The sequence below is a fragment of the Papio anubis genome, chromosome 6 (assembly GCF_008728515.1).
Source record: "Papio anubis isolate 15944 chromosome 6, Panubis1.0, whole genome shotgun sequence".
NCBI classification, from domain to species: Eukaryota; Metazoa; Chordata; class Mammalia; order Primates; family Cercopithecidae; genus Papio; species Papio anubis.
In genome coordinates, this window is record NC_044981.1 from 127,552,285 (window position 1) to 127,571,722 (window position 19,438).

The following is a 19,438-nucleotide window of genomic DNA, read 5'->3' on the forward strand; positions in this document are numbered from 1 at the left end:
CTGACTGATGCATTCTGGAAGACATTCCTCCCCATCGTCCATGTGATTGTGAACTATTTAACTTGGTTTGCTTGTTCTTTCTTCTCCATTGTAACGATTCCTGACTTCTTCACACAAAATGCATACGGTGTGCAATTACTAGAGGAAAGTGCTTTGAGACTGCTCTATTTCCTTTAAAGTGTAACTGTTGTCCATAGTGACAAGTAAGAGAGAAAACAAAAGTAGGTAAAATAAGGGCACATCTTTATTTTGCTACAAGGCAGTAAGTACACCGTCATATCTCAAAAGTTCAGTGCTGGCCATCTTGCATCAAATGTTCTTAAGGCAGTGACTGGCTATCAACCACAGTTTTCTGTCTCCCCAGTTGCAAACACAGGATCCATGCAACAGTTCTGAGACCATACACTTAGAAACCACAGGGGATGCAGATCAAATGCAGAACTCCCAAATTATAAAACAGTTGGGCTACACTCAAAACAAAACATAGAACATCAACAACACAGATCTCCCAAAAAGAAGTGCAATGCATGCTTTTATAAACCAACAATAACAAAAAAAAACACAATAAAAAATGCAGAGTCTCCCAAACAAGTTTTCAAATGTATTACAAAAGGAAAAAAAATGTATATATATATAAAATTAAAAAGTCTGAAATACTAGTGCATAGTCAATTACCTAACACCAAGTTTCTTTTCTTTCCGTCCAAGCTCTACTGCCCCTCTGATACTAGCAGCATGTCTACAGGCTAAGACCATAGCAGCAAAAAACGTTTTTCATTTGGCATTTACAAAATTAAATTACTGAATAAAAATATAATTTTTTATAAAACTATTTCTTACAGTAATAATTTTTAAAGCAAGCTAACAGAAAACTCATAAAATGGTTTGGTACAATAAATGTACCTTCAATGTCATTAACCATAAATGAGCATTTACAATCTGGATTAATTGTCTCATGGTATTAAGTCTATACTTATAGTAATGCTTTTACTGATTTTTAAAAATATATGCATATGTTTAGTGATCGAGAAAAGTGAAATACTGGAGTACCTTCTATATGTAAAATTTCAAAAAACCCATCACAGGAAAAAATACTGATCTGTTGGATCCTTTAAAATACAGATAAATCATTTTATGTTTTTAAAAAAATCTGCATTAAGATATTAACAACTGGCTACAATTCATTACCTAATAATTTAGGTAAGACTGTTATTTATTTTTAAAAATCCTTTTAGTTGGGTGAAATCCAATAAGATTTCATTCAACTAAATGCACCTGGTGCTGCTCTCAACTGTTGTACCACAACAAAAATAGGTTCTTCTCCCATTCATGAAAAGTTTCATGTTGAGGAATGATATATCCCAAGTTAACTTGAAGTGTTCTGAAAACCATAATGCTTTTCTGGAAATGTCTCACATGACCAGCGTCCGGGCTGAGAATGCATTCACGTATTTACGAGCTTGACTGGAAGCTGTCATCTGCTCCTCCATCTTTCCACAGGATGCAGGTTCCCAGGTACTGCTACAAGGCTGATGGGGAAAGAGAGGGTAACAGGAACGTCAGACAAGGAAGCTCATTTTATAGTCCCAGCAGGGCCAGCATTGACCAACAGATGGCAAGTGGTTGACACCAGAAAGGCTTTGTCAGATAGAATCTTACCTCCCTGGCCCCCAGAAATCCGGTGTTCTTAAGGGATATGGATGATCAGAAATTGTATGTTAAGAGGGAAAACCCATTCCAAGCAGCTTCATAAGATACAATCACATCTTCACATTTTAATGCCTTCCGACTATCAGGCAATTTTACAAAGCTGGAGACAGGAATGAGCATTATTCTCCAGATACCTAAGGTGGGCTATGGCCACCTACTCACTAAGCAAACCGCCGAGTGCCTGAGCCACAGCGCAAAGCAGCTCATGCATGCACTGGAATTGATCAACACCTGCTAAGTGTCGTATATATGTTTTCATCAGTTACTTTAGAAATAGTTATCAGTATAGTTTAATTTTTTTGTTTGTCTCAAAGAGTCATGCTCTGCCACACCAGGCTGATCAGTATCGGCATAATCACAGCTCACTGCAGCCTCAGCCTTCTGGGCTCAAGTGATCCTCCTACCTCAGCTTCCCAAGCAGCGGGCACTACAGGCACGTGCCACCAAGCCCCCGCTAATTTTTGTATTTTCTGTAGAGGCAGGGTTTCACCATGTTGCCCAGGTTCGTCTTGAACTCCTGGACTCAAGTGATCTGCCCGTCTTGGCCTCCCAAAGTGCTGGGATTACAGACATGAAATCAGAATAGTTTAATTTTTAAAGATACACTAGAAGACACAAGATGGACCTAATATCTAAGGACGGCATCTCCATGCCAGGGACAGTGGCACTTCACATTTCACATGCATTATCTCATTAAAACAGCACAACCACCCTGGGAGGCTGGTTCATTCTCTCCCTAGACAGGCTAGAGAATGGAAACAGAGAACGGAGGTAACTTGCCCAAGGCCACTCTGTAGGTAAGTGGTGGACTGGCTTTGAACTTTGCTGTCTCCAGCTCCTGCGGTGCCTCTGTGTTGCCTCAAATGCAAACATGTACTATTTATGCCCCACTTGGTTTCCAAAAGGATGTAAGATGATTACAAAAGAAATACAAGACAACAGAGTTTTAAAATGTGTATAAAGCAGAGTCATAGGGAAACAAATTTGGAAAAAATAAACACAGTTGGCTCTCCGCATCTGTGGGTTCCATATCTGTGAGTTCCACATTTGTGGGATCCACATCCATAGATTCAATCAATGGCAGATCAAAAAAATTCAGAAAAAAATAATTGTTGTGTATTGAACAAGTATAGGTTTTTTCCTTGCCATTATCCCCTAACAATATAACAACTATTTCCACAGCATTTACATTGTATTAGCTATTGTAAGTAATCTAGAGATGATTTAAAGTATACAGGAATTAATGGACACAATGTACATTATTCTGGTGATAGATACACTCACAGCTTTGACTTTGACCACTATGCAATACATCCATGTAACAAAATTACACTTGTACCCCATGAATTTATACAAATAATAAAAAAAAAAATTATATGGGAAGATGTGTGTAGATTATATGCAAACACTATGCTATTTTATATCAGGGACTTGAGCATCCACGGACTTTGGTGTCCTTGCAGGTCCTGAAACAAGTCCCGCATGGATACTAAGGAACAACTGTAACATGAAGATGGTATGAGATCTGCACACAAAACTCCTGCCATAAAGCACAGTGCCTCAGCTAGATGTAATCTCCCTCTTGACTCTGATCTCTCTAGCAGCCAATGCAGAGAGGGGAACAGAAACACAAACAGATGTAAGATTTGGTGCCTGTAAGCTCAAAAGGAAACCCATGGGTTAGAAAAAGCACTATTCCTGGTATTGCTATCTGGAGGGATTATTTTCCATGGGACAAAAGAATAAGAAAGACCTTAGCTCTTCAGAGCCTACAGTGTCCTTTATGAGACAGAATGGACACACGTGAAACAGGAGGAATAATAACAGGCAGTGTGTGCAGGCTTCTGGTGTTACCCAAGGGAAGAGGGGATGGGACACTGAGGAACTGTCAAGGCAATGTTGTGGGGAAAGGGTGAAAACAGCTAAGATTAGGGACGAGGCGAAAATGCAGCGATGTCATCCAGGGAGCGAGAAAGCAGGAAAGAGGCAGGAAGCTGCAATTTGTACATTGCCAGTGGGAGGGGATGTGTGTGTCTGGGGAGGAGCAGAGAGAGAAAGGGTTAAATGACAACATAAAACAAGCCCTCACTATATGCCTCCATGCCTCCAAGTGTTATTTATATAACTCCTCTCATTTAATTCTCACACAAAACACCTGTGGCATAGGTACCATTCATCGCATCCATTTTATAGACTAGGCAATTTGAAAGGAAGAGAGGATTTAGGCGCCATACTCAAGGTTACCCGGGTAAGAAATGATGGAGCAAGAATGTCACCCACGGGACCACACCCCTATATTCAAGTTCTTATCAGGAACAATAAAAGGAACCTGGGAAATTGTGTGCTCAGGGCACCAGGGCCTTGGAATCCAGGAAAGTGTTGAGATGGGGTGTGAGAGTCACCAGACTTCTTAGCAAAGAAATATAATTCTACTAAAACAAGGTCCGGGTTACAGTGGTAGGCTTTCCTTGCCTAGTTGCTGGAACAAGGTTTCCTGACTTTGGGTTTGCAGTGTAATGTTCTAGCTTTTAAACTTTCCTAGGGCATAAAGCTTGCGCCATCTCCACTGATGTCAACAGCACTGTCTATGAAGAGAAATGTTCACTCTGAAAGCTCAGAGGCTCAGTGTATAACTTGAAATACTACATAGCAGGATGGATTATCATAATATTTTCCAGGAACTGAGTATCTCAAAAATGACAAGACAAAGATAACAGACAGGTATTCTGAATTGCCTTCTATTCCGAATTTAATGTTTTCCTAAACACAATTACCAGGGTAGTTACAGTATTTGAAATAATTCTGAATAAATCATGTTTCTCTAGCCTCAAGAATGCAGGTGAAACACATATCTCTCTGGTGTCTATCTGTCCATACGAATTCCCAAAACATTAAATTGACACAGGAAACCAGTTAGAAAACAAAATTTAATGTTATCTTTTCAATTACTGAGCTTGCATTTGCAGTCGCTACAACAGTGTGACATATTATAGTGACTACTTGAAGGTGAATAGTAAAATATGGTGAATATGAAGTACGATGCAGGGCTTACGGCAATGATTAGATGCACGTGGAGCCAAGAACTTGGATCTTAAAGAACAAGTGACAAAACAGGAAGCAGAATGAAATATCTTAATATCATAATATCTTGTATGTAAATTTAAATTTACATAAAGATACACACAGAAAAGAAAAATACTTGAAACGAATGGAGGGAAGGGGAATGAAGGTGAGAATGGAAATGTGAGAACCAAGAAAGACAGGATTGTTTCTGTTTTGCTCTGGTTAAGAATTTTTCCAAAGTCTTTAAAATGGCCTATCAGAATTTTTTTTTTTTTTCTATTTAACTGGGCTTCAATCAGTATAGAATTTTCTTTTCTATTTTTCTTTTTTTAGACATAGGGCCTCATTCTGTTGCCCAGCTTAGAGTGCAGGGGCATGATCACAGCTCCCTCAAACTCCTGGGCTCAAGCGAGCCTCCCGCCTCAGCCTCCTAAGTAGCTGGGACTAGAGGCGTGTGTCACCATGCCCAGCTATGTTTTTTTTTTAATTTTTTTTGTAGAGGGGGTGGGTCTCGCTATGTTGCCTAGGCTGGTCTCAAACTCCTGGCCTCAAGTGATCTTCCTGCCTTGGCCTCTCAAAGTGTTGGGATTAAGGATAAGCCACTACAACAAGCCAGAATTAATTTTCTAAATGTGTAAATTATCTTAAATGTTATGTTAAAACAATTTTACGCGTGCTATTACTATGCTTCCTGTTAAAAGTCAAGTTCTGTGTCTTTTTTGTTTTTGTTTGTGAGAGAGGGTCTTGCTCCTTGCCCAGGCTGGCACGATCACAGCTCACTGTAGCCTCCATCTCCAGGGTTAAAGTTGATTCTCCAACCTCAGCCTCCTCAGTAGCTCGGACTACAGGCAGGTGCACACTACACTTGGCTAATTTTTGTATTTTTTGTAGAGACAGGGTCTCGCTGTGTTGCACAGGCTGGTCTCAACCTCCTGGACTGAAGTGATCCACCTGCGTTGGCCTCCCAAAGTGCTGGGATTACAGGCATGAACCACTACACCTGGCCTAAAAGTCAAGTTCTGATCCTTTGTAATATAGTCCTTAGGTTGACTCAGAATTCCCAAAGTCAGTTCAGGAGAATCTAGTACTAAGTATTATCAACTGAATGTATTTTCAACTTGAAATTTGACTGTGTTGCTGTGAGATCCCCTACATGGCTCATCACTTCATTCATATTTAGCTCTTCCTCCAGGACCAGGTATTTAAAAATGAGATCACTATAAAGAAGGTACCATATATTTGTAATCAGAGTTCTGAGAGACCTTTCCAAATCGTTAGCTTCTCCTAAGCCAAAAGAGAATTTACCAAGAAACAAATAAAAATGAAATATCCAAATTCCAGAAAGCATAGCATTTCTGAGTCATACATTCCATGAAGCTCAGAGCTAGGGCAGCCAAGATGACTTGGAACGCCTGATTCTCCCAGAACAGACAAACACCAGGATGTGGTAGCCACTGTGTACAAGAACCACTGTGTGTAGGAACAAAAAGGCCACCAAGCATGACCGAGGGAGCTCCTTTTCTGCACCAGGAAAGCACAAGACAAGCACATCTTACCACAATAAATGAAACAAACTGGTCAGAGTAGACATATGCCTATGCTATGAAAGTCAAGGAAGATCAGAAGATTGAGTACTTTGGTACAAAAAAAAAGAAATGCTCCCTTTCTCCCATCTTACCTGAAGCCTGGGGCCCCATGCCAACTTTTCATGCAGACAGAATTATTTTTGACAAAGGAAGATTAATGTCTTTGTGCTGGAAGAATATTTTTAAATACTGTCATACATAATCTTTGCAAATTCTCCTTGTTCTCTCTCCATAAACTTTAGTTTCATTTACACTAAAGAAATGCTGAGAATTATGGGTTTCTGCATATGAATTCTTGTGAAGTTACTAACCCATGGTGCTCTTGCAGACATGTCACTCTATCATAATTCATTTCAACATTAATAATCCTACCCACACATCCTCCTCCTGTGGCCGGGGAGTCATCTTGCTTATCCTGTAATGTGCCTTTAATTGCCCCCGGGCAGAAGTGAACTATAAACAGTCTGTCAAAGCTTTAACTGGGATATCCTGTTAAAGCACTTTAAATAAATATTGCCATCCTTTGTAGAAAACAGAAGAAATAAAAAGAAACAAGACCATGTCCACAGGTGGTTTTCTGTCAGAATTAGATGATCTTCACATTTTCATTCAGAACATGAATAGTTTTTTCATCAAGCTGAACAAAAACGGTTCTTCTTATTATATTCATACAGCAACTTCACCCAGTATCTGCTGGCTTCAAAAGCCTTGACAAATTATGTGTTTTACAATTTGCTGACCTAATAAGAAACTTGTATAAACTGAAGAAAAAAAAAAAAAGGTAAAACCAAAGCAACTCATCAGATGGTATTATGTTTTCATTATGTTTTGTTTTAAAACAATAAGCAGGCATCCATGGTATCTAAAACAGTAAAAAATAAGAATTTTCTGCTTATTCTATTTCACCTATCTGAAAAAAAAATACTTACTCTGGACTAAAATTCTAAAAATGAGAATTCCTTCCCAAAGGGATATCTTTTGAAAAAATGGATCAGTTATAAGATAGACTGTAGAAATCTTTAGTTGTCTCTTGAAAGTCAGGGATAAGCTTAAACTGAAATGTTGCTAAGCTAAGGTTAATGGTTACCTAACTTTTGTCGAGAGTAAATGCTTCCTTAGGTTGGCACAAATCAATTAAATGCCTCCAACTTCAGCACTGCTGATTTTCTACAGAAAATAATCTTAAAAGTTAGGGAATTAAAAATCAAGATGGTGACTAGAAGTTGCCTCATCCACCAATGCCTCCACTTCCCAAGTCTAAATTAACAATTGCAAATGTGGATGGATGTGGATGGACCTTTCCCAAATTTGGAGTTTGTCCCAGATGTCTCTAGAGGTCTCTTCACCTTACATGTTGATAGACTTTCTAAGTTTATATGATATAGCCTAGGGTGGCACAACTTTTTGCAATATTCTTTTCCTTAGTCACAAATGAGTTCCAGACTATTAAAGATTAAGACCAGAGCCAAATTGCTCTAAAGCAATTCTATCTTTGCTGGCCTGCCCAAGGAAGATTTTATCTCAGAATGTTTATTCTCTCTAAGTGTCACCAAACAAAACAAATGAAAAATCCACATCTCAAAATGTCTGGGGCAGGGCATTCTGACTCTCCCTTCACTTAGCCCTTCTCAGTTCAACCCAAAAGCTGTACATAGAAAAGCTGCTTAATTTATAACATTTTTTGAAAGCAGGTCACTGAGTTACTACTGACAGCTATGTGAACTTCTGCCAGGGTAAGTGGAAAAAAGTGACCAAAAGGGAGAACCAAATGAGTGTGCAGGCATCCAGGGGAGCGGGTCAGCACAGCACACTAGATGAAAAAGGCTCAGAAAGGTCTCTGTCATGTGCAGACGGTTTCCATGTCTGCTTAAATGCCAACACGAGCAGCAGAAAAATAGAGAAAACCAGTAAATCAGTTGCTTCATCTCCATCATACCGCGAGGTCTGACTACCTTTATTTCAAGGAATCAGTTGAATCAGCTCTCTCTTTTGGTGACCCACTGACACAGTTCTGTAGGAGTGGGACAGGGAATAGCATGCCAGAGGAAATAATATACCACAATGAAAAAAACAAAACAACAAAAAAACCCAAAAAACCACCCTGGCCTTTGGTGAGGGCTTCTTGCCTGCATTTCAAGGACAGGGACTATGTGGAGCCTCTGCCTAATATACCACCGGTGTACAGTGGCAAGTGTGCCGCCATCTTGAAAGCAATATTATATCCATTTGATCTTCACAGTAACCTGTGTGATGAGTGAAGGATATTCCATGGTCCCGAACTTATAGTTTGCTTAATTTTGTTCACTTGATGAATTAAAGTCATGCCATTTGAAAATGGTAGAGTCTAGCCTGGAACCCAGGTTCTGTTGCCCCCATATGCTTGTTTATTATACTGCTTATCAATGCCTATAAGGCAAAAAGGATTTGCCTTATTTTTTGAAAAATATAAAAGTTCATAAACAAATAACATAAAGATAGGAGCAATCTAAAACACACTGAACCGAAAGCTAAGGAGAGTATCAACTGCTAGCAATATTTTAAAATTCTTTGATGCTGTGCAAATGTGTTTAAATAATAATGGCTGGAGAAATTTCTTTAACTTAAATTTCTTGTTTTAAAAAAGTCAGGCCACGGGCAAGCCAAGTCAGGAAATTAAAATTTAAGGCTGTCATTTTGTGGTTACGAAAAAGAGGAAAGTGAGTGAGTAGAAAGCCTATGAACACAACTTTTACACTTGGGTTTTAAATAGGAATAAAAGGAAATTATAATTTAAGAGAAAAATACAGAAGTTCAGAAGGCTTATAACTTAAAGTAGAGTTTTTGATCTACCAATAAAAATGTCTACCTTAAGAAAAGTTGATTAGCATAATGTGCTTATTTCAAAACATAAAGGAAATGGAAAGCATGCTGAGGAAAGCAGGCAACTCTTTTCTCCTTGCTGAGGAGGGAGCTGTGCGTCTGCCTCGGTCTCTCTCGGGTAACTACTGAATGGCGGAATCCAGCAGCATTCCACAGTGCCTTTCCTGCCACAAATGCACACTTTCTAGGCTGACTGTTTTCACTACTTACTCATTTGTGACCATTTTATAAGCTTCTATACTCTATCCTCCACCCCACACAATGTGGAGAAAAGGCTGAATACTGACAATGATACGACATGAAAATCTCATATATTCTGGGCCACATGAAAGACACAAATATAAAAAAATCTCAGAACATTTTTATTGTAAGAATATCCTGTTTGCTTTTACAATTTAAAATTAAAACAACTGTGAAAAAAATAAAAGAAACACAACGATTATAAGATTATGCAGCTGTTGCAAATTCCTTTTGGAAAAAGACTAAGTAATTTAAAAAAACAAACATAACATGATTGTACATAATGGCTTATAAAAGCCTCTATTTAAGCACTGTAGATTATAGATTAGGGGATACGTGGAGAGTTCCGGATTATTAAAATTCACTGAATCTTGGCTGGGTGTGGTGGCTCACACTTGTAATCCCAGTACTTTGGGAGTCTGAGACAGGCAGATCACCTGAGGTTGGGAGTTTGAGCCTGGCCTGGCCAACATGGTGAAACCATGTCTCTACTAAAAATACAAAAATTAGCCGAGCGTGGTGGCGGGCGCCTGTAATCCCAGCTACTTGGGAGATTGAGGCAGAAGAATCGCTTGGACCCAGAAGGTGGTGGTTGCAGTAAGCTGAGATTGTACCACTGCACTACAGCCTGAGTGACAGACTGAGACTCTGTCTCAAATAAAAAAAAAAAATTATTTGTATCTCAATGACAACCCACATAACAATGGGCAGACTTAGCACCCTGATTTTGGTGTCTATGCACCATTTCTCACTAAGAGGATTCAGAGCACCATGGGGAAATGGCTGATTCCAGAAAGAGAGTAAGGAAATGTGGCTATTAAATTAAAGCAACTTAAATTCATTCAAATTGAAAATTCTGTTCCTCAGCAGCACTTGCCATATTTCAAGTGCTCAAAAGCCACTGGCTATCATAGTGGATAGCAGCATATTAGAAATTTCCTTCACATCACTATAGAAGTTCTATTAGACAGCACTGGACTAGAGAGTAAAAGAGATTTAAGAGGCTTAACCAAATGCAATGTGTGAAATTGTTTCAATTTTGATTCTTTTTTGGATTAATGGGAAATTTAAATATACCAGAGAATGAGAAGATTAAAGAATTATTGTTAAATATGTAATGATGGTATTAGGTTATATATAAAAATGTCTATGTTTAGAGACACATCTGGAAGTACATGAGAATAAAATGTTATATTAGTTGGAATTTACTTTAAAATACTTCAGGCTGGACAGGGTGGCTCCTGCCTGTAATCCCAGCACTTTTGGAGGTCAAGGCAGAAGTATTGCTTGAGCCCAGGAGTTTGAGGCCAGGCTGGGCAACACAGGGAGACCCCATCTCTACAAAAAACAAAACAAAACAAAACAAAACAAAAAACTAGCTGGACATGGTGGCATGTGCCTATATTCCTAGCTACTCAGGAGGCTGAGGTAGGAGGATTGCTTGAGTCCAGGAGGTAGACTAGAGCAAGCCATGATCTTGCCACTGCACTCCAGCCTGGGTGACAGAGCAAGGCCTTGTCTCAAAACAAAACAAAACAAAACAAAAAAATACCGGGCTGGTGCAGTGCCTCACATCTGTAATCCCAGCACTTTGGGAGGCCGAGGTGGGCAGATCATGAGGTCAGGAGATCGAGACCATCCTGGCTAACACAGTGAAACCCTGTCTCTACTAAAAATACCAAAAATTAGCTGGGCGTGGTGACACGCGCTTTTAGTCACAGCTACTTGGGAGGCTGAGGCAGAAGAATCGCTTGAACCTGAGAGATGGAGGTTGCAGTGAGCCGAGATCGTGCCACTGCACTCCAGCCTGGGTGACAGAAAAAGACACTGTTTCCAAAAAAAAAAAAATTAAAAATTTAAAAACAAAATTAAAACTTCATAAAAAAAGAGATGAAGTAGGCCTGGCGCGGTGGCTCGCATCTATTATCCCAGCACTTTGGGAGGCCGAGGCAGGTGGATCACTTGAGGTCAGCAGTTCGAGACCAGCCTAGCCAACATGGTGAAACCCCATCTCTACTAAAAATACAAAAATTAGCTGGGCATGGTGGCGGACATCTGTAGTCCCAGCTACTCAGGGGACTGAGGCAGGAGAATCACTTGAACCCGGGAGGTAGAGGTTGCAGTGACCTGATATCACGTCACTGCACCCCAGCCTGGGCGACAGAGTGAGATTCTATCTCTTTTTTTTTTTTTTTTTTTGAGATGGAGTCTCACTCTGTTGCCTGGGCTGGAGTGCGGTGGCCGGATCTCAGCTCACTGCAAGCTCCGCCTCCCGGGTTCACGCCATTCTCCTGTCTCAGCCTCCCGAGTAGCTGGGACTACAGGCACCCACCACCTCGCCCGGCTAGTTTTTTGTAGTTTTTAGTAGAGACAGGGTTTCACCGTGTTAGCCAGGATGGTCTCGATCTCCTGACCTCGTAATCCGCCTGTCTCGGCCTCCCAAAGTGCTGGGATTACAGGCTTGAGCCACCGCGCCCGGCCGATTCTATCTCAAGAAAAAAAAAAGAGATGAGGTAAATATGGCAAAATGATAACAAGTGTTAACTCTAGAACATAGTATATTTTCCACACTTCTACATGTGTATAAAATTTATAATAAAATGTCAAACACATAGTTTCTTGGCATTTCTAATTTTAAAACAGCAAATGTAATTTATACATATTTACAAATAAGCATGTGCATTTATATGTATGTTAGAAGCAAAACCGTAATGGCCCAGTATATGGGCCTCAAAAACAGTAATAATTGCTTTTCTAAAATGTTATTGCCATAATCAAGCTGGGGTGATTAAAACTGAAATGATAAAACACAAAATTGCGCAGTTCCTGTGTTCTTCAATAAACTGTTCTTGCACCTAAGTTATTTAGACAATTTATAGGGACAGACGATCAACTGCATTACACCAGTTGCAAATATTTTACATTTTAGAAGTATTCAAATTTTAAAATATTTTGAAACTCCTATTTTGCTGTTTTAATAAAAGCATTATGACAAAAATGTCTAGATGGTTTGCCTAAAATCCCACTTAATATTTGATTTATTGTAATTACAAATTACAAAAATTAGAGATTATATAAAGTACTCTTAAGTAAAATACATATCATTTAATAAATGTGCAATATGTTCAATAATACCATGTGTGAGAAATATGCCTAATTAGGTCAAATTGGATTATCAATAGAACTGTATGAAATAGCACTGTGTTTTAAACAAATAAAATTAACAAATTGCATAAAAACATCCATAGAAATATTACTGAGTCAGGATTATATGAAATATAGGCCATATATGTTTAAATATTTAGAGTCACTTGACGCATTTTCCAATACTTATCACAATAGTCTGAAACATTTTAGAAATCACATATTTCTGTGGTATCAGAAGCTAGAACTCCATGACATAAAATGAAGGAGATGCTTGGTGTATAGCATTCATTCACTTAGTGAAGATTTATTTTCTTCTCCCAACTGGCAAGTATGCAGAGCAACATTCAGTAAGTATTTCTTAAAATAAATTAGTATCTATTATAGCAGATTAATTTTTTTTTTTTTTTTTTTTTTTTGAGATGGAGTCTCACTCTATTGCCTAGGCTGAAGAGAAATGGTGCGATCTGGGCTTACTGCAACTTTCACCTCCCGGGTTCAAGCAATTCTCCTGCTGCAGCCTCCTGAGTAGCTGGAATTACAGGTGTGCACCACCATGCCTGGCTAGTTTTTTGAATTTTTAGTAAAGACAGGGTTTCACCATGTTGGCCAGGCTGGTTTCGAACTCCTGACTTTGTGATCCACCCGCCTCAGCCTCTTCAAAGTGCTGGGATTACAGGCGTGAGCCACTGCGGCCGGCCTTAAAAAAATTTTTTTAGAGACAAGGTCTTGCTCTTGTCTCCCAGGTTAGAGTGCAGGGGTATAATCACAGCTCACCGTAACCTTGAACTCCTGGGCTTAAGGGATCCTCCTGCCCTAGCCTCCCAAGTAGCTAGGATTACAGGTGTGCACTACACCCAGCTAATTATTTTTTAATGGAAACTGAGTCTAGCTATGTTGTGCAGGCTGGTCTCAAACTATCTATCCTCCAGTCTCGGCTTCCCAAAGTGTTGTGATGACAGGTGTGAGCTACTGAGCCTGGCTTTATAGCAGATTATTAAAACATATATGGTCAGTGTAAACCAGTGAACTATACAGTTTAGACAGGAGTGTTGACTCTAAAATTAACTTTTAAGTCTCAATTATTCAGTTTGGTAGAACTGACAAATGTTACCTTCACCATACACAACAATCTCAGTGTACAGATGTTAGAATCCATAAAGTGCCAGTATGACTCACTGATAGACAGGAGAATACAGATTAATAAAGTAGAGCTACGACTTAATTTTGAGTTTCAGAGATAATCAATATTTCCATTAAATAAAATACAAATATACTGATAAAGTTCAATACTGAACTATGGGTTTTCAACGTATGTAATGGTAACTGTCCCCAAGTATATTTATGTGTTTACTTTTTGAAATTTAGAACAGACTTTTCCTATACTACTACAAATACAACTTGGCCCCAGGCTAGGTTAGAAAATATACATAAAACTTAATCTAACTGAATTAAAACATTAGTAGCACTAATAGCAGGAGTTGAATTCTGTTCTCTAGAAATCAAGGGCCAAGTAACTTAGACGGGAAGGAAAAAAAAAGAAAAAGAAAAAGCTTTCCTTCTGGACCTAAGAACAGCTCTCAGGAAAAGTCTGAAATGGCTGCCCTTTGCCTTGGAATCTTTGTAATTCCCTTTCTGGGCTCCTCTTATGTCTGGGTGGAGTTCATTTTCTCCCTCATCTCCCAATTCTTTGCGATAGTTTTTTTGAGACGGAGTCTCGTTCTGTCACCCAGGCTGGAGTGCAGTGGCACGATCTCGGCTCACTGCAGCCTCTGCCTCGCGGGTTCAAGCGATCCTCCTGCCTCGGCCTCCTGAGTAGCTGGGATTAGTAGAGATGGGGTTGCACCGTGTTGGCCAGGCTGGTCTCGAACTCCTGACCTCAAGTTATCCACCTGCCTTGGCCTCCCAAAGTGCTGGGATTACAGGTGTGAGCCACTGCGTCTGGCCTCTTTGTGATATTCTGAGTCTTCTCCACACGGGGCCGACTCTAGACTCACTGACATAGGAACTTGTCCAGATTCCCAATAAATACTGACTCCCTGTCTCACACTCCAGTCCACAGCCATTTTACCAAAACAATTGCTGTCAGAGAAAGGCCAGGAAGGAATCAATCTGATTTAATTAAACAAAATGTGCTTGCAACCCTTATTTCAAAATAATACTAAGCATTGGCCAGGTGCGGTGGCTCACACCTGTAATCCCAGCACTGTAGGAGGCCGAGGCGGGCAGATCACTTGAAACCAGGAATTCGAGACCTGCCTGGCCAACATGGCAAAACTCCGTCTTTACCCAAAAATACAAAAAAAATAGCTGGGTGCTGGTGGCTCACACCTGTAATTCCAGCTACTTGGGAGGCTGAGGTATGAGAATCACTTGAATCTGGGAGGTGGAGATTGCAGTGAGCTGAGATCACCCCACTACACTCTAGCCTGGGCCACGGGGTAAGACCCTGTCTCAAGAAACAAAACAACAACAACAAAACCCGAAAAACTAAGCATCGCAAATACTTAAACAGGGCAAGTTTTAAGATTCTCACAATTTGGAATGAGAAACTATCACAAAGATGGGAAACCCCTTTAAGGGAATGGTCAGACTCTCAAAGGTTGCTATCCTATGATCGTGCCATTTAACTTACAGCAAGAAATATGACTTTCAGCTTCTGAATCCAGGCTCTTCAATTTCTCTAGGGTTATGAAGTTTCCCTCTGCATGGCACAGGGGGATGGAGGAGAGAGGGCTCTGCAGGTGGCTGGGTATTGGGCTATTTAATGTTAGAAACTGCTTTAAATAATTTAGGGAAGCAAAATTTGCATTCTTATTTACATTTGGCTCAGGATTAATTTGGAATTTGTTATATTTCATCAACACACACTCACTTTAGGGTTACAAGGGAAATCTCTTTTGATATTAAAACCTCACAGCAGATGGTCAACTTCAGATTGGCCTCACAACATTGACAGTTGACTTTCTTATTCTGACAGTCAAATACATTGCAATTATTTTCTGTCTGACTAATTTCAGACTTCATTTAAAATTGGAACAGTCTCTGAGCTTTGGTTGCCTAGGGATACAGCATAAAAAATAAAAAATTTGGAATAAACTATATCGATATATTTTTATAAAACATTTGAGGGCAGAAGAAGATAGTGACACACATGTAATACATGATCTTAGTCTCAGTCACAATAAGAAATGTTTCATTTCATCATGCTTTGGGAAATCTGCACTCAAAAATTTCTAGCATGTCTCATGTGAGTAGCAAAAAGGAATTATTGGATTTTTCTAGACATCAAGAAATAGTATAAAAGCATTACTCCTCTATGTTAAAATGTTGAAAACAAAAAACAGACCACCGGCACTACCAGCACCACCACCACCACCACCACCACCATCATCAAAGATGACAGTTTTTCAGCAAATGAATTTTAAAATACCAATGTTGGAATAGTAATTACCTGCAAGGGGCTCGCCAGGGACCTGTTTTTAGGTACTGTAAATGCTTTGAGAACATTGTCTTCATCTTCTGATGCTGGTGCCATTAAAATGGAGCTTGTAAGAATATTCTAAAGGGAAGAGAATAATTTGAAATTTAAATGAGGTTGGATAATATGAGAGCCAACATTTCTCTAACACTGTGGAGAGTAGATTACTATGAGATGATACACATTAGCATTAAAAAATGCAGTTATCTGCCAGAAATTCTCCTCACTACGAGCTAAAAGGAGAACTCAACTATGTCTGAAACGTAATCCCACTGTGGCAAACATCACCACAACACAAAGCTCCTTCGGGATCCCAGAATTCTAGGCATGTGTTAGGCACTCAAAAAACATCTGCTGAATGAATTAATAAATACATGCCTTTCAAAACAGAAGATTAACTAAGTTCTGGGGAGAGAACACTTTATTTCATATACTGGTACAGAACTATCAATACTTTAGAGCTATAAATTATTGGCAAAAAATGGTAAACAGTAGGGAATTTAGAACAAGACCTGAGTTCCAACCCAGCACCATCCCTTATTAGGTATATAATCTTGAGCGAATGACTAAGCCTCTTTGTGCCTCTGTTTTCCGGTTGACGTAATAGAAATGATAGTAATACCCACCTGGCCGGGCGCAGTGGCTCAGGCCTATAATCCTAGCACTTTGGGAGGCTGAGGCGGGTGGATCACCTGAGGTCGGGAGTTCGAGACCAGCCTGACCAACATGGAGAAACCCTGTCTCTACTAAAAATTCAAAATTAGCCGGGTGTGGTGGTGCATGCCAGTAATCCCAGCTACTCGGGAGACTGAGGCAGGAGAATCGCTTGAACCCGGGAGGCAGATGTTGTGGTGAGCTGAGATCGCATCATTGCACTCCAGCCTGGGCAACAAGAGCGAAACTCTGTCTCAAAAAAAAAAAAATTAATAAAAATAATACCAACCTTACAGGATACTTGTGAGAATTAATTGAATTAATTCATTGAAAGCCCCTAGAATAGTACTTACCACTTAGTACCTACTAAATAAATCTCAGCAGTTGTTAATAGCTCTGATTTTCCTTAAGACATAAGGACAACCATTCACAAATCATAAACTTTAAAAATGGTGGTAGTAACCCAAAGCAATTGGGTACAATACTGGGCATCTGCTATAGACACTGGTTGATACCATATGAGATGCTACACAAACCAAACAACAGACAACTTAACAAGAAGACAATATTATTTAGAAGACAAATAAAGGAAAATATAAAAATTAACATAGTTTTTATATCCATGTGGCTGATTTTTTTAAATGGCAAAGGCACTCATATCATAAGAAAACAAATAATGAAAAGGTCTGCAACGTTTCTAATACATGAAAAACCCAACTTTATACTCTACATTAATAATCAGTTTTTAAAAACCATGCACAGGAGAATATTTAGAAATAAGATGCCTTAAAGAGGCAGTGCTGAAACCGCAGCAGCCCCACATGCCACATACAGGACTGTGTGAGGCGCCAGCGTCATATAACAACTTAGGGGCCAGTGCACACATACTTACCGGTGCATCTGCCACAGGCGAGGTCTGCGTGAACAGTTGGGTATTCAGACTGTCCCCTTCCCAGTGGTGTGAACAGAAGAAGTTTCCTGATTTATCAGTTGGAGATTCCACCTGAAAGCATATAGAAAGTGCTTTGTTGTTTCTAGAACTTCCTATGAAACATGTACAGTCAGGAGTATATTTCTGGCCAGTCCCTCAAATACTTATATAAAACTATGTTGCTAACTTACACTATCAGTGTAACATTTTGCTCTATCTTCTGGATTCAACAAAGAACCATTGTTGGCAAATTTAAAATGTGACTAGCTCCAAATTTACTGCCCATAAAGCTCCTATGTTTTCAACCAATGTTCTGATTCTAGGTGTTTATTCTATTATAAATATATTTTAATGATATACCTAGTAGCATTGTATCTGTCAAGGATTTTATTTTGGTGACATAAAGGGTCTTTTGGTGACAAAAGACTGGTTTTTAATCACACTTCTGGTAAAACTCTGTATTACTGAATAAGCAAATCAGATTTTTAACTATGAAAAAATATCAAATACTTATCTTTACATGAAAATAAATTCAAGCAGCACTGTATCTAACCTGCTGGAAAACAACTGTGGCCAACAAGCTAAAACTTTGATCCTTGCAGGTTAGATTCCCTTTTTTTAATACAATGAATTAAAGGTACTATTATTTTAATTTAAATTCCAATTCTTCACATCTAAAAAAGAAATATCAACTTTCTATAATCAATAATGTTTAAAAGTACATTAAAAAGCTGTTTCCCTCCCTTTTCTTGATCCTCTCTAGCATGTTTTCTGTCCAAACATGAAGTAGATAGAGATGGCTTGGCTTCCCAAAGGAAAGGCCAATGATGCCTACAGTCTGGCAGTACTTTTTCACTGCACCTTGTATGAAAATCTTGCATGAAAAGTGGTAGTGTTGCACAGTGCCAGTGGCAGACATATCAAGCTGCACACAAGGAACAAAGTGGGCAGGATTCTCAGCTTGTTGCTTCCAAAGGATTTCGTGTTTACCTCTTGTTTGATTTTCTTCAGTAAGGGTGGTCCGTTTTCTTGAAACTCAGCAACAATTCCAGATTCATCAGATTCCTGTTTGATCACATCCTGCAGGTCTTCTACTAGATGAGAGGGTGTCTGAGGCTAAAGGGAAGAGTGGGTATTTTTGCATCAGAGAGAACTTCTGACGGGACTAACAAACCAACTAAACCCAAGAACTTTTCTAGAACTTACTAGCATCTTCAGGGGACCGTATTTAATTTCTTGAGCTGCAAGCGCGTGTTTGAATGGTGTAGGAGTTCTTGGAGAGCTTTCTAAGATTGACCTTTTGATAGCTGGGGTTCTAAAACTTTAAAAAGAAAAGAAACAGTGGTTCAATATAAAACAATACATGTCCCTACGTGGCTTTACCTGCTACATTTAATATTTTTCCACTGAATACAACAAACTCTGTTATGGATTTGGAATTTGGTATGCTGATTAATCATATTATTCGTTAAGAAAAAGAGAATATGCATATCACATATTTTCAAATATTTCAAAATATTATATCTCGAAGAATAAAAGCATTAAATGATTTTCCATCTTTCCTTAATGGCTCTGAAGACACATATAGTGCCTATGATCTGTATAAGACTATGAGCATCAAGAAGACCTGATGTCATTTACAAATCAGTTTTCCCTATTCATGTAAACAGAGCCCAGACTACAAAACATGTTAACCTTTCAAAATTTACTTTTTGTACTTCGAAATAAGAGTGCATTTCTTTTCAAGGTTTCTGATAATTCACACTTTCTC

The 19,438-nt window shown here is 39.1% G+C and overlaps 1 protein-coding gene across 3 annotated transcripts in view; it reads right to left on the minus strand.

The window, feature by feature from the left end:
* Positions 1-222: 222 nt before the first annotated feature.
* The window catches only part of MYB (MYB proto-oncogene, transcription factor), a 37,906-nt gene continuing 18,690 nt past the window's right edge, over positions 223-19,438 (minus strand). For all 3 annotated transcript variants that reach the window (XM_003898144.5, XM_003898143.5, XM_009206052.4), the window contains 5 exons: positions 18,874-18,988; positions 18,658-18,783; positions 17,629-17,739; positions 16,056-16,163; positions 223-1,528 (listed from right to left, as the gene is read on the minus strand). In XM_003898144.5, the coding sequence (XP_003898193.1) occupies positions 1,412-1,528; positions 16,056-16,163; positions 17,629-17,739; positions 18,658-18,783; positions 18,874-18,988 (577 nt within the window). In that variant the 3' untranslated portion in view covers positions 223-1,411. The remainder of the gene's footprint in view (positions 1,529-16,055; positions 16,164-17,628; positions 17,740-18,657; positions 18,784-18,873; positions 18,989-19,438) is intronic.